This window comes from Chelmon rostratus, chromosome 15, assembly GCF_017976325.1.
Source record: "Chelmon rostratus isolate fCheRos1 chromosome 15, fCheRos1.pri, whole genome shotgun sequence".
Lineage (NCBI taxonomy): Eukaryota > Metazoa > Chordata > Actinopteri > Chaetodontiformes > Chaetodontidae > Chelmon > Chelmon rostratus.
The window spans coordinates 9,609,847-9,625,631 of NC_055672.1; the positions used below are offsets into that span (position 1 = coordinate 9,609,847).

General features: G+C 41.7%; 1 protein-coding gene across 1 annotated transcript; it reads right to left on the reverse strand.

The window, feature by feature from the left end:
• Nucleotides 1-496: 496 nt before the first annotated feature.
• Nucleotides 497-13,358, reverse strand: lclat1 (lysocardiolipin acyltransferase 1). Its single transcript, XM_041953421.1, has 6 exons — nucleotides 13,033-13,358; nucleotides 6,861-7,028; nucleotides 6,225-6,423; nucleotides 5,426-5,572; nucleotides 3,949-4,065; nucleotides 497-2,965 (listed from the first exon to the last, which is right to left on the reverse strand). The coding sequence occupies exons 2-6, from the start codon at nucleotides 7,026-7,028 to the stop codon at nucleotides 2,439-2,441; spliced, it is 1,158 nt and encodes a 385-aa protein (XP_041809355.1). The 5' UTR covers nucleotides 13,033-13,358; the 3' UTR covers nucleotides 497-2,438.
• Nucleotides 13,359-15,785: the final 2,427 nt, after the last annotated feature.

Sequence of the window (15,785 nt, forward strand, 5' to 3'; positions counted from 1 at the left end):
AAGGGAGTCAACATTAGTTACTATGGCGACTGCGCTTCACCTTCAAAGCTCCTGACCTTTTTGGTTGTCTATGGTAGACTAAAATGTGTTTGTGTGTGTGTGCAAAATAGACAAGGCAAACTGTGACCCTGGTGTTGTGTAACATGAGCACTGAAGGTCTTGTTGACTCATTTACTGCAGTGATGGATTGTAGTAAATTCTAGATTAAAGGACTGCAGAGACAATTGCAGCAAGTAAAATTGAGTGAAAACATGACAGCAGAGTAACTGAAGTGCTCTACATGAGCAGCTTGATGAAAACCCATGTCAAAATGTCACACCGTGTCAGCCATATCTAACATTTTAAACTGATGTTAACAGCAATCTAATACCATAACCATAAAGATTAAGTGAGTTTACAAGCAGTATTAGCCATTAGACGTTCAGTAAGTAGTCATCATTTTCTTAAGTTTGCCGTGAGCTCAAAAGAACAATGACTGGAAACGTGGATGAGGTGATATAGTATATTTATTTATAGATTTCCTCCTTTAAGAGCCTGACTCGAACAGTGCCCACTGTGTTTACCTGAGGACAGTGACAGTTTAAAGAGGTCCAGCATCAAAAAGTGATTGTAAAATGGGCAACAGAAAACAGCACAAGTGAAAGAGTAACATGTGGAGATTGTAGCTGGTTCAGGGTTGTGGAAACTGATGGAGTACCATGTTTGGTAAATTACTACATGCTGATGATAAAATTGTAACACAGCTAGATCACAGTGACCGGAAAGGGCCCCTTTACACTTTTGACTACAGGAGCTTCAGATTCATATAAACAAAGACAAACAAAGAAAAGAAAAAAAAAAGACGTTTCGGTCAACTTCCTATTGTGCGGTCGACCGGGAAAGACGGGTTGAAGTGGTCACCTAGAGCACACATTGCACAGTGTTACAGAAACTGCTACAGACTGTCTGAGACACAAAAGTTTCCTGACTCCCAGAATTAACATGGTTTCAAATGGTATTGAGTGGCAAGGTGAGTCAGTGGCTAAAAGCGTGGTTGAAGCACCACTCCAATCTTGTTTCAATTTCTGTCCTTTTTTGGCACAATTGGAGTAGCTTTCTCAGCTGTCATTTGCTAATTGAGTTTAGCAGGCGCATCAATGCCAGTCCTCTAGAGAGGGACACAGGCAGAGGTGGGCATTACAGGGCTTTTTTGGATTAGGTCGAGTTCAGGGCCAGTTTTCCACTCCAAGTCTGGTCCTCTGTGCCACCCTGCACAACGAGGGGTAATGTTGTCCCAACAGGACATTCTTCCACCCCAGCACCACCCACATCCTGCCTCTACAAGGCATCCCTCCATTCCCTGAAAGGGCACAAAGCTCATCTGCCTCTACACTTGTAAGATCTCAGTCAGAACTTTGATCTTGGTGAGTTGACGATCACAAGTGTTACCTCAGAGTAGCTGCGGGCAACCTTGCCAGTGGTGGGTGAAGCTACCCTCTCTGGACAAGACAGCCTACATTCTGTTTGGTTACTTTTTAAAATTACGTCTGCTTTTCACACCTTTGGCTTTTATGTGCAAAAAGCTACTTGAGGAAACAAGCAGAATAACATAGTTTATGTTTCAAGACCTATACGATAATAAACATCATCACAGAAGAAGTTATCTCTAACAACTAGCTGGGAAAGGTTCATTCCCCAATTTGTATAAAAGGGTAATTATACCCAATAAAAGGTAAACAATGGTACACATATATACCTGTATATTCCATAACGATTCTCTTTGAATTACATCGGTCCTTTTCTTTCCTTGCTAGACTAGAGACTATGAATGGAAACTGATTCATTTAATTAGTCCCATCAGTGTAATCCAGCTAACTACAGTGCTGATTTGAATATTGGTTAGAGTCAAGTCATCATATGTACAGGTGGTCTGTACTATGGCTCTGCTCCATAACTTATGACACCAATAGAAAACCAAGGGCAACACATACAATAAAACCAGTTTCAAAGACATGGCAACTGTATAGCAAATACTAAACAGCATTGTTTCGTGACACATTTCTGCACTGAGGTTCTGAACAAACAACCATAATAAACACTAACAACATAAACAGAGAAAATGCACTGACAGCAAGCTAGAAACAGTGATTATCCAAGGGGAGACATACAAGGGGCAAGTGACACATTATGTGGGATGAATTCCTTGACTCCAACACAGATAAATGTACATAACATTCCTCTTTTTCTTCTTCAAAAGAAAGGTAAGCTCTCTCCACTGAAGCCATGCATACTGTCAGGAGGTGAACTCATTACTCCCTTTCTAAGGCATGAAGGATTGGGTCCCTCAAGGGGATCCTCTAGCCCTCCTGACTGAACAGGCCAAGACCACTGAGTCCTCAGTGTCCTTGCTGAGCACACGTGGAAACATGTCATTGTCCAGTCAACCAAGTTTTACGTCCTCACTGCATTTTCTCCTCCAGCACCTTTTTCTTCTCGCCAACATCGGCAGCCATGGACTTCCAGTATCGATGGCAGGACAACTCCAGCAGCTCCAGCCCTCCAATCAGCTTCTGCTGGGCCATATACACTCCAACCAAGACCAGGAAGTAGAGCCTGAATGGAGCCCACAGCCACAGGCCAGTGAAGCACAGAGCAATGAAGCTGCTCCAGTACAGCAGTGAGGCGGCTTTGATCAGAGTCACTCGCAGCTCCGTCTTACATGGTGGCACACGTGCGACACCATCCCTATCAAAGGCCCGGGGTTGGCCTGAGTAGAAGTCCCGCAGACGGACCTCCTTCTCAGCCCAGCGGTCTCGACACCAAGACTCTAGGTCAGAGGAAGAGGTGGGCAGGCAAGCCACTGGGTAGCGGCGGACGTGGAAGTGGATCTCACGGGGGAAAAGCCCCAGGATGAGGTGGCGTTCTGTCTGAGGGATGTTCTTGGGGTATGCTACTGTAATATCATGGACGGCATCCAGGTTGTCTCCTAGGAAAAGGGACACAATTTCAAATAATTTTAGGAACAACACTTGCTGGTATAACAGTCTAATATAACCAAAACGAGACGCTGAACTGGACTCTTTACTGTAAACTACGCAGTCTCAGACATGATGGCATGACACTGAAGGGAGATTTAATTTGATCCCTTTTCCACATCCATGCTAGTTACTGGAACTGTGTTACGCACCCTTCAAAATCCCAGCTCTCAGCTCCATTACACATGTGCCTCTTATTACCCAGGGGCTTAGAGCTCCATTCCCTCTCTGCCTTCAACGACTACCATGAGCTCTATACCATCATCACTGATCTGCAGTGCTACAACACACAGACAGAGCTGAATTAATTATCAAGTGGACAGGGTGACACCTGCCAGCGCCTGCTCCTGTACGGCTCAGCTCTACCTCGGTAAAAATAGAGCTGAGAGGGCCACAGTGGACTTGGACAAAGAACAACATGCACAGCATGTCAGTCAGCGGTGCAGAGGGAGGGAGAGGAGAATTAGCTAAGTCTGATGACATCACACTGATTCACAACACCTGCTTGGAGAGTTAGTGCCATGCTCAGCATCCAGGGTGGGTGGGGGATTTGATGGCAGGGCCAGAGGTGGTATTTAAGAACTCTGGAGGACTGCCAGAATTAGCTCACAGGGAAACATGAGAATCTCTGGGGTGTTGTAATGGCTGGCAGTAGGATGAAGCATAGGTCTGAGACTGAGAAAAATAACAGGTATGACCCCTCTTCTAGAAACAGCGTCAGTGGATTAACTACAATCATGACAGCATGTCATTTTTCTGTGGTTTTGCTAAAATATTTCCATTACGATGACAGACTCTGTGTCCTACTTAACACAGACCACATGTCTGCTGTTTGACTGCCAACTAATAACATTTTTATCATGGGTGGATCATTGTCATGTTTAATGTAGACATTTCATGATTTCAGAAATGGCTGATGTGGATCAAACCTGACCTTTTCGTAGTCTGTCCACAATGAAGGTGAATCCAGTGGTGCGTGGATGCAGCACATACTCGAATTTGGGCAGACTGTTCTGGGCGGCAAACACATCGCTCTTTGTCCGTGTATTTTCTGTAAGAAACATGGACACACAATAAACCGGTGGCATCTGCAATCACTATACATATAACATTGTGCTAAACTGTAAATCGTGTCGCATATGTTGTACTGTTTGTGGCAACTAACTCACTGAGGAGCAATCAACTGTGCATATAAATCGGTGCATCAGAATATTTTTAGTTGCAGGTGCAAGAGGAGTGACCCTGGAACTTGTAATAAGCCAGCGGTTGCTTATTTGGATTAATTTTGAATTGTTACTTAACAGCTGCTTGCAGTATCTTACAATATGATATCAACTGGGAAAAGAAAATATCACAATGTGCATAAACTGTGCAAGCCTAATTACTGCACATAGGGTATCCAAGTAGAACTTGGTTGACAAGACATACAATCGCAAACACAAGTGTACTATTATAAGAATAGCAGTTAAACAATAATAATCTTGGTTAAGGGATATGGCCACATTTGTGAAATACATCCACCAGTGACAAACGCTTACACATTTGTAAAAACCACAAGGGGACATTCCTCAACCTTTCTTCAGGTACTTGTTTCAGGAACATGTAAAGTACGTATCATGACTCATTACTCAGATTATGTAACAGGCAGCTGAGGCCAACTTGCAGGACAAAAGGACTATGAACAGACTTTTGTTGATTAGGTCTCTGCTGCAACTTGTCATTCTTGTACAATCTTTCATTCAATTCACACAGGCTCCACAAGCTATACAAGGGGACATAGAAAATTGTATGCAGGCTTAAACGGACCCTGATCTGATCCTGTAGATAGAGGTCTGTACGTGCTTCTCTAGAGAGTTGAGACTAGGACAACTTTAGACATCTGATCATAGTGTACACATCCTCTTGTTTCTTGCGTCAAATTAAATCATGAGGTTTAAGAGGCTTAAATGCAGACGCATGTGCACATATAGGGGAACAAACACAACACCATAAGTGAAACAAACTTTAAAGCCCTAAATCTGCTAACTAATTATGATGCAACTTCACTGGACCCCTCATGACATCATGGTATGTACAGATAAGTTAAGCTTGCCCCAGTAAAGCTACTCGGGACTTTGATTGGCTTAATGGTGATCTGAGAGGGCTTTAGGCACCGGTGTCGCTGTTGCTTGGACTGAAAGATCAGAGCATTCTTGCAGAAATGACTGTGGGGGGTGTGCATCAAGGGATTTGGCTATGCCTTATCACTTGGAAATTGTGTTTGCATAACAGTGTCAGTGCAAAGGTGTAAGACAGGTGCCACACTGAGCTCTGGAAACTGGTTGGTGGGTAACACATTCTGAGACCAACAGATGAAATGTGGGAAATTCGTCCCATGAATGGGTGGAGGTGCTGCATTGTTTCATTCTCACCGGTGAGGTCTGTGCCCTCTGGAAACAGCAGCAGCTGTAGGGGCTCTCTGATGTCACAGAAGTAGTCCAGCATGTTCTCCATGTGCTTCTTGTCCGCGTCCCAACGACGCTGAATAAAGATGAAGCAGGCCACCTGCATTGCCCAGCCTGGACAATACATACAAAGTCTTTACATGCATAACTGATTATTTTTTCTGCTTAACTGATTCTGTAAGTCTTTTCAACGCAGGCAAGAGCCTACAGTATGATTCCAATGAAAAGCGTCAATGGGCTCTGCCTTTAGAAATCAGTTTTGTTAAGCGTCTTGCCACAGAAACAAAATGCTTGTTGGTTATGTTAGATTACACTCACTCAGTTGCTGCATTATTAGGTACGCTTGGCTAAAACTAACAGTTTAATGCAACAGTCTTGCAATAAATCCTATTTTATGAAGGTCACGATGTTACCAACAGGTGTATAAATTATTTTGTCCACCACATTTCTCTAAGTTTAAAATAATACAGTTCAAGAGGACCACAAACTGCATCCTCCAAAATGTTCATACAGTTGAATCAACACCTCTATCAAACAGTTTCCACAGAAACTGAAGATTTCAGGAAGTTGGATTTATGGCAGAATTGTTGTATTGAGACTGCAAAATTGCTCTGAAGTTGCTTTACTGTTTCCCTTGTATATTTAGATTCAGCCGTCTAAATTTGAATGATTTTGCTAATGATTTGTAAAGCACATCATAGAGAGTATGCAGAGGTGTTCAAGTCTGTGTGTACATAAGAGGGCAGGGCACCCACTGTATACTCACCAAAACCAGGAACAGCCTTCAGGGCAGCCTTTAGGCAGATCTTCTCCAGACGAAGGTAGCTGTACCTGAGCAAACAACACCACAGGAACATCCAGTCCAGGCGGGTGCGGTGGTTCATGATGATCACACTTCGCTCCCCCGGAATGAAGCCATCACCTGTTATCACCACCTTGACCCCAAAGACCAGCTCCAGCAAGGACTACAGAGGGGAGAGACACCGGGGGAGAGGGAGGATGATGAAGAAGTGACAGAGAAGGAGGAATGGAAAGGGGCAGAGTAGAGGATGATGATTAAGGGGAGACACAAATGACCATTTAAAAAGGATTTAGAGGGAGAGAGGAGGGACTGGGAAGAGAAACGGTGGAAAGATAAATTTAAGAGAGAGACAAGAGTGAGACGAAAATAAATTAATAATGCTGTCAATTCATGTGGTCACTGTAAACAAGACTTGCATAATTGTTCTTAAAGGTAATCTAAATAAATTAAGCTTACATCTGACAGAAATCTTATTAAATGGGGAGACATAAATAAGGCTGAGATGACGCAGGTTATTGTGACTGTGTCAAACACAGATAACTTAAGACCATCTGGCACGTACAGAAATAGGCTAAGTAAAGGCTAAGCTGGTGCACACACCACAGGCAGGGTGAGCCAGGTAGCGACGATGCGATCGGTAATCCAACGGTACCAAGCAGGAGACAGCAGCATGAGGGGCAAAACTGGACCCAGCATAAAGACACTTCCAAAGAAACTCCCCAGAAACAGGGTCACGACGAAATACAGGCCCCGCACCGACACAGCCATCTGTGGAGAAATGAATGAGACAATACAACACAATAAAATGGTCTTGAGCAGTCAAAGCGCTGAGCACAAGGTGGCTTCAGAAAGGGGATAAAAATGGTGACTTTTATGGGATTTCCACTATGGAAAGGAGCTGAAGCGGAGCATCTCTGTAACATGAACCAAACGGGATTATCGACGTTCTCATCAATAGCAGAGACTGCTGTTCTGTTGTTCCTCTGACATATTTTCCCACAAACAGTGGAAAATCCAGGGCAGACATTCCTACTGTGGAATGTAAATAGGGGAACCTTTCTGACTGACAAATTGTGGGTGCATGGTCACTAAATCAAGCGTGGCCGTGGCCACTGACTGCACAGTATGTACAGTGGCGCTAACATTTTCTGATGTTTGGTAGTTAAATATCACAGCTATATAAACTGAAGATCTAAAATATTGTCAATAACTTACTAGTGTGATTAGAAATTTCAATCATGGTTGCAATGCTGTTTTCACAATTAAACTAGTACAACACAGAGCTAGGTGCAGGCGATATGATAATATGTATCACTAGACAACACTTATGAGCCATATATCACTATTGCCATACCATGCTTTTGTACTGTGCTGCAGTATTTTGCTACATGTGTTATAAATGTATTAGCCCAGCATGGGCAACATTGCAGATTAAAAGCAGGACAGGATTTGATTTTTCTCCAAGGTTTCTTCACAAAATTTCCTACATCCTAAAACATATTGATAAAGGAATATAAAATTACATATATTAGGACTGATAATTTCATCCATATTGCTCATGAACCTACTTGAAGCAATCTATCATCAAAAGCAAAGTATACAGAACATTAATGCTCTCACTTTCAACAGAAGTTGAAACTAGCTCTTTAAATTAGTTGAAGTCATTCAAATAGAATAAAATAAAATATGCCCTAACAAAGTCATCATGTCTACAACTAAAAGAAAATCCACTTCTGTAGTAGAGAGAATCCACCAGCACCTGAAGCTATGACCCTTTAAATGTCATCGACCCCAGTGGAACTGAAAATTAGATGATGATGAAGGTACAGCTGAACTGATAAGCTTAAACTTTGTCACCCTTTGATAAAGACACGAATGATTTCATTTCACTACAGCCTTGGTTTGATAACTACCCTTACTCTTATTATTCATTCTAAGCCTGCATGCCAATTAACATTCACAGTGGTGTAACCATTACTATGCAATTTTGAAAACAGCTGATGATGTGACTGGTTTGAAGAAAAACACGTACACTCTGCACAGACACCACTGCTCTCGATAAACGTAAATGGAGACCATTTAAACAGACTGAATGCTGGTTAAGCATGACTATAACAGTAGCTGCAACACAGCAGAAATACCACATGGTCATTATATCCCTGAGGGAAGTGAACTGAGCCTGTAATCCTTCTGAAATTTAAAACCAAGTAACGGGACCTTCAATTGTCCATGACATATCTAAAAAGTTTAAAGGGGCTCATGTGGACATGCCAACGGGGATCCCTTGTCATTGCAATGACATCAGTGGTGACCACTACAGTTTCCAGTGGTACTGTTACACTTGTGTAACATGACCCTCTTGAAAATCCCTACATATAGTATATCCACACAGGTGGCTTTCACTTATTTTGCCTGGTTAGACCTCATCTCGGGACTGTGAGCTTGACTAGAATCCGGTTTGTTTTGTGCACCTGTCTGTTGCACTTAATTAATTCATGGACTTTGGTGAATTCATGTAGTTCTTAGTATGGCTCCACCAAAAAGAGGAGGTCTTGGTTGGTAAAATAATTTAAAACAGCTGTCTTGCCATGTAGGGTCTTAAAAATGATCCAAATAGCCTATGAACAAAGTCAACTTCAGTGCCCAACCAAGACAAATTGCTCGAGTCACTTAAATGACAAATGTTGTGATGTGCTGCACTTTTACATGCATACATACACACTTTTGATGAGGGCTATGTAATTAAAGATTATCTGTAAAACAGTAACAGTGTCTATTTAAGTAAGCTGCATCTGGATCTAGTTTGTGTGACTATATGAATAAATAAGAAATGGCATGTATGTTCCAAAAAACTTAAAAATGTCAAGTCTTTAAAACAACCAAAACAAATAAGATTCACTAATCGTAACATTAGCACTAGGAGAAAGTCAGTTACTAGCAAGTCCCATCAGATAAAGGTTAAAAGGGGAAATACAGTGAGTCTAGATTTGATTAGACCCTGACCTTGCTGACGCAAGGAGTCTGAGCTGATGCTACAGGGAGGATTCCATCCAGCAGGTGTTTTCTTCTCTTACATGAACTGCAGTTCTCACCTTTCCACCTCAATTACTGTTATGATTGCACAAGGCTTCAGTTCACACTACCTGCCTCCAACACTCCCATCATCCTCCCCCTGGTGACACCCTCTGCAGCACCATGACACAGCAAGTTTCACAGCAGAGACCAAGGCGGCTGAAGTGCATTTGAGAGATGCAAGTGTATTTGCGTGCATGATTATGGTGGCAGTAAGGGTTTAAGGGTTACTGGTTATAACAACGGAAAATGTGAGGCATGAGAGAGGTGAGGAAAAACAGGCCTGGTCAGCACAATTGCCACAAACAAAAAGCACACCCTTGGGTGGCTGCTGGAACAATCAGACAAGCCTATTCATACATACAGCAAAAAGGCATGACACACCTGGAGCCAGAGAGATGATTAGTGAATGGAATTATGGACATTAAAGGGTTAAATAAACATGTTTTTCTTCCGCTTGACATGCACACCTGGGACAAAGCACTAGCTATATAAGGCATCCACGGAAACACTTTGTTTTCCACACTCCAAAATAAGCACCACTTGTCGGTTTGATTTAACCCCCTCCATTTAGGTTGGTTTAACATTTATTTAATCACCATAGTAATGATTCTGAAAGCACTTCCCCAAACACACCACCACATGCAATGCTGTACAGCATACTCCTCATAGTCCCAGTCTGAATTCTCTGGCAATCATTTTGCATTCCTTATCCTAAGCCAAGACCAGACATCCCAACAGAGCAAAGCAGAGTGAAGAGGTCAAGCATGTCTAGGTTAAACAATGAGCTAAAGTGGTGCGTGTGTGTGTGTGTGTACGTGCGTGTGCGTGTGTGTAAGAGACAGACAGAGAAGGAAAGACAGAGGCAGAAGGAATGAAACAGATAATGCCACAAAATTAATTGCAAATAAATTTAAGGGCAGGTCTATTTTACAGCCTAGAGGGCACTCGGAGAGAGCAAACCTCCTCCACAACTGAACAACTCTCCAACTTGCTGTGATAACCAAAAACACAGTCAAGTTTTTCAAACTGATTCGATTTATTGACCTTTCAGACTCGGAAAGTTTGGGAATCAAGTCTGTCAATATTTACCAAGTTTCACAGGAATCATTTACTTTTTTTTCCATAACTTTTGGATATCCTTTTGACAAACAAAATGGCAAAAAATTAAACAGTATAAGCATGGAAAAAACACTTTTTGTGTTGTAGCCTTGAATGCCATACCTAACCCGTACCTACATGTAACTAACCCTTCCATCTGCTTTGCGTGTCCACTGCAGACAGTAGAGGCGGTCAATATGGCCAAAATCTTCTGTTACGGCATATGTAATTTCATATCACGGTAACAGCATGTATCACTGTACAGTAATTGTTATGTCCATTAATTTAAGAAATTGTTTAAAAGAACCATACCATATTTTATCGCATTTGATTATTTTGTTCTATTTGGAACTTCCATACAAACAAAAACAACTGCCTCTCATGAGACAACACTTGATTTTAAAAACAAAAAAACAGTAGAACTAACTTTCTTTAAAAATGGAAGCTTTAAGTTTCCAAACGAGAACAACAGAGACGATAGAGGTGCATTATCACCCGTCACATGAGATGGTGGTGAGCAGTTCTGCAGCCCAAATCACGTGACCTTGCAAGGCAGCTCGATCGCCACATTGCGCTGCCCGTCAAAAACATGTTGCAGAGACACCAAAGCTGTGTTTTCATGTGAATGCTGGACAATGTCTGCAGGATCAGGTCCTAACATTTTCCAAAGTTGTCCTTTCACACCTGTAGCACAGTTGTCCACATCAGACATGTTCTCACTTGCTGGAAATACTCTGGTTTCGGCGAGAGGTTGTGGTTGGGTAGAGCATGCAGGAGGAGGAGGTATAATCTATAATGATGACTATTGTTGCGTACATATAATTGCTACATGTTTTTGGACGTACCCGCAATGTCAGCAAGAGTAGAAACCAATATATAGGCAAGCAGAAAAGAGTACGAAGCAGCTACACTCTGTGCAATGACATCAACACACCCACTCGCTCACTGCGTAGCAGCGTAGCAGTGCATACACTGTGAATGACAGTGTGTAATTATGGCTTAAGTGATGGAAACAGTACTTTCAAATCTCTATGTTGGACACATTTTTTACCATTGTACAGTACATACTGTCATACCACCCAACCTAAGTAGAAGTACTCCCAACTGTAAGCAGGGTTATACATCATGCTAAAGAGAGAACACAAGACATTTGACGTTCTCCATTGTTTTCTTGTTGTTGTAAGAGTAGCATATCTCAGTGTTTAATGTGTCCGTGTGTAGCGAGTGTGTGGTTGAGCAAGTGAGAGAAAGGTCGAGCATCAGAAAAGTGACGGTAAATGCAAGCGGAGCAGAGGAAAAAGTTAGCAGTAAGTTGTCAATGTGGCAAACATGTACAGTATTGGTTACAGTGCATCAGCTAATAAGTGCTGCAGCTGCTCAACCACAAGAAAAGTTTCATCTGTTGTTTCACTGCCTACATTTAAGAGTACTGTCTGCAGCAAAGCTAAACCGATATATGGTTTAGGTGCATGTAGGAACAAGTTTGAAGGGAACTATACCAAAAGTGTTGGGGGTAATCAATATTGGGAGGAGGAATGAAACACAATAACACTATATGGGACATATCCTTCTAACCTCAGCAACTGGAGTCACAACCACTGTGGATAATTGGATAAAATACAGAGGACTTAACAGAGTGAGTTGAAGATGTTGTCATCAAGTTAGACATACAGGAACTAAATGTCCTTTAGTGTCCAATCACTTTCAAACAGCACCACAGGCAGGTAATGTGGGTTTTATGCGTCATGCATGCATACTAAGTGCACACAGGTGGGGAAACACATGCAATATACAAATATCCCATTGTAAACAAAACTTCCATTAGAGTAGAAGGACACTTTGTTTACTTCAGGCTTACTTCACTTTGTCTTTGAGTGTATGTGTCTGAATTGGTTGATGCAAATTAACAACTGCATCTGAACAAATTTCCTGTGGATGAGTAATGAGTTTGGGAGCAAAGCGGATGTCAGTGGCTGCCTCCTCCGACCTTCCCAGTCCACCATATCGATTAATGCAATAGCGCTGGGCATTTTATGATTAAATGAACACGCATTAGGCAACGCGGACTGAACCACGCCTCGTTGATGCAATATTTAAGACCAATACGTAACTAATGTGCCGTTATTTAACGTGCAAACATTTTCCATAACCCCAGGGTGGAGCAAACAAGGAGCAATGAGTTATACCAGAAAGACAACACGGGTTCGCCAACGTTTAACTTTATGCTAAATGATCACAAACCCAGGCCCTCAACGAGGTTTACCGTGTTCTGTCTGTGAATAATCAGCCTTCGAGTAGTATGCTGCTTGCATAATTATTGACGTATTTAAGTCACCATCAAAAATAGGGAAACTTGCTGTCTACTCACTATAACATCCACTTGAGATGAGGGTACCCGGTGTTTGTGCAATCTTTGGGCTAAAGTGACACTCTCAACCAGACTGACACGGCTAACAACGTGTATGCTAACATAGCAAACCAAATCTAACATAAAACACACACTAGCTCATGTTTGCCGACGTAATTTTAACCGGTGTGGCTAATGCACTAACTACTGCCGAACAGATAACTGCATTCGGTCGGTTGACAACATACCCACCTTTCGTGTTTTCCTCCAGTATTAAAGTTGGTCTTAGGTGAGCTAGTTCTGTTAGCTCAGATAAATCCAAGCACTTGCCTGCGACATAGCAGCCTAGCAAGCCTGCTAGCTGCCTGCTAACGTTGGGTAACTAGCAAAGCTTAACAACAACTGCGTTACTGGTCCTCAAAGCTGACGCTTGATGAAACAGCGGGTTTGTTTCTTGCAAGATATAAACCGAGCCAAACACGGGCCCACGACAACGTAGCTTTCGTTGAGTCCCTTTACTTACTATGACTGCAGCAAAAGTAAAGCCGCCTGCTAACGCGACCTCTCAACTTGTCACCTCTCACCTGTCCTTACAAGCAGACGTCAACAGGGGTCGCTGTTTGTATAAGCTTACATTCATCGACCTGGTGACAGTGAACCGCACATACATCAAATGGAGCAGATGTTACCAAGGCAATACTGAATACAGTGTAGATTTCACAAGATGATAATAACTATGGTTGCTATATTTTAAGCAGTTCTCAAATTACCTGCACTCATAAAGCCTTTGCAGGAGGTGCAAAGGAAGAGAGGTAGACGATGGGAAAAAAACACTCCATGCATGCACTGCAAGCACCAGTGGTAAAAGAAGTATTCAGAGTTTTTACAAAAGTAAAAATACTATCACAATCTGAAAATTATCAGCAAAATTTACTTAAGTTATAGAAAGTAAAAGTGCTCATTATGCAGGAAAATGGCTTATGTGAATGTTGTGTTATATATATAGTATCATTTTCTTGTTATTATGTCTGAGCAGCATTTTAAGCATATTTTTTGCTTTTAACTATTTTATATGGTTGCATAGTTAAATATGTAATATGTAATGCATCATATTTCAAAAACTGATCATAGTTTCATCTGCAAAGTAACTTTAGCTGTGAAGTAAACTGCAGTGGAGTCAAAAGTACAATTTTTCTCCTCAGAATGTAGTAGAGTACAAGAAAAAAAGTAGCAACCTCAGTGCATCACAAAACAAAACAACAATCACTTGATAAAGTCAGTGATCCCTAGGTGAAGGGAAAAATGTTAATTGGCACATTTTTAATATATCACAGGATCATTATTTTGGATGATGTGTTTCAAGAGTAAATATCCAATAGGCATCTCTTTGTTTCAATAGAATCTACCTAATAGCCTGTTTCATTTCTGGAAGTTTGTCCTTTGCAAGGACATAGAAGTCCTTAAATCATGTTTGAAATCACCAAGATTAACCACAGTGGAAAGGAATGTCCACATCCGTGCTCACTAATCCTCTTTTCAATTTGTATTAATAATATGTCAGAATTCATTCAAATCTCAAGCATGCTATTGATGATATACTTCCCTCAACATAGCCTTTTAAAGTAGTGTAAATCCCAGCATGTGTCATTTGTTTCTTTTACCCACAGTTATGAGCTGTTCTACTGTTACAAATTACCTCAGCATTCAGTGATGTGTGCGCGGAACGGTCGATGTGTCCGAGTGTATCCGAGCATGCACATGTGCTCTCCCGTGTGTGTGCATGTGTTCTGCAGTGTGTGCGGTGAGAGAGGCAGAGACAGACTGACAGACAGGGGAAAAGACAGAGTGCACTTAGTCAAACTCAAGACTTTTCCATGACCTGCTCCCTATGGCATGCACTCTATCTGAGAGACTGAGTGAACTGTATAGCTTTGTCAGTATAAACTTCTCAAGGGTCAACGCATCACTTCAGAGGGGAACGGAAAAACTTTGCTCTGAAAAAAGCTCTCATTTTTTCAGTGAAGTGCCAACTCACCTTCAAAAGAGAAGCACATCCACATGATTAATAACCGGTGTCCAAGATAATTTAGCAAAAGTAATTCGATCAGGTACTTCTAATCATATGCCCTTGGAGAATTCCAAATATCTCAACCCTCTGTTTAGAATCACAGTCATTTCGATCCCTAAAAATTATAAAACATGCACACATTACTTTTGTTCGCTGATAGACACGACTTGGGAGGTAAGCCAAGTCAAATGCAACTTTTCTTACAGTGAAAGCTTGGATCAAATGAATGGATAAATGCAGAGACTGACAACATTAATTCATGTTAGACGTGCCATTCCACTTACATAAGTCCATGTGGGAGAGACACAATGACTTTTTCGGGCATTGTACACTGTGTTTTGGTTTATTTTCAGTGGAGTCTATTGATAGCACTTTAACGAGGCTTTATTGAAAAAAAAATCATCTAGTTTGTTTCTTTAAACATTCTTGCCTCTAATGACCTCTTGTGCTTTTCTGGTAGTTCAAAGAGCGGACATGGATGATTTAACTCGAGTCTTCCTCACTTCACTGCCTCTTCCCGCTGTCTCGGCCTCACACCTGTAACAGCACATTCCTGTTACTCCAGTTTTGCATCTTAATTTCTGTGTGTTTATCTCCGTCTATTTCCTGGTCGTGTCCCCTGTCTTTCCTCCTTTTTTCCACCCTCGTCTCCAGGCAATAAGGATTAGAGTGGTGAGGCCATACGCAGTCTATTTATATCAATGACAGCCTATGGAAGAACAGCAGGCTTAGCACATTAACGCACAAAACTATGATATAAAGCGAATGCCAGCAGACATGTATTGATCAAAGCTTTAAAAGCTTGAAGATGAGATGGAGATGTACCTTACATCACCCTGTTAAATAGAGAATGAGTCCCAGGGTGCTTAGACTCATCAGTCCAAATATGTGCTGTGGTTGTGAGTCCAGCAGTTGCATTATGTCTTCAAAGGCTGCT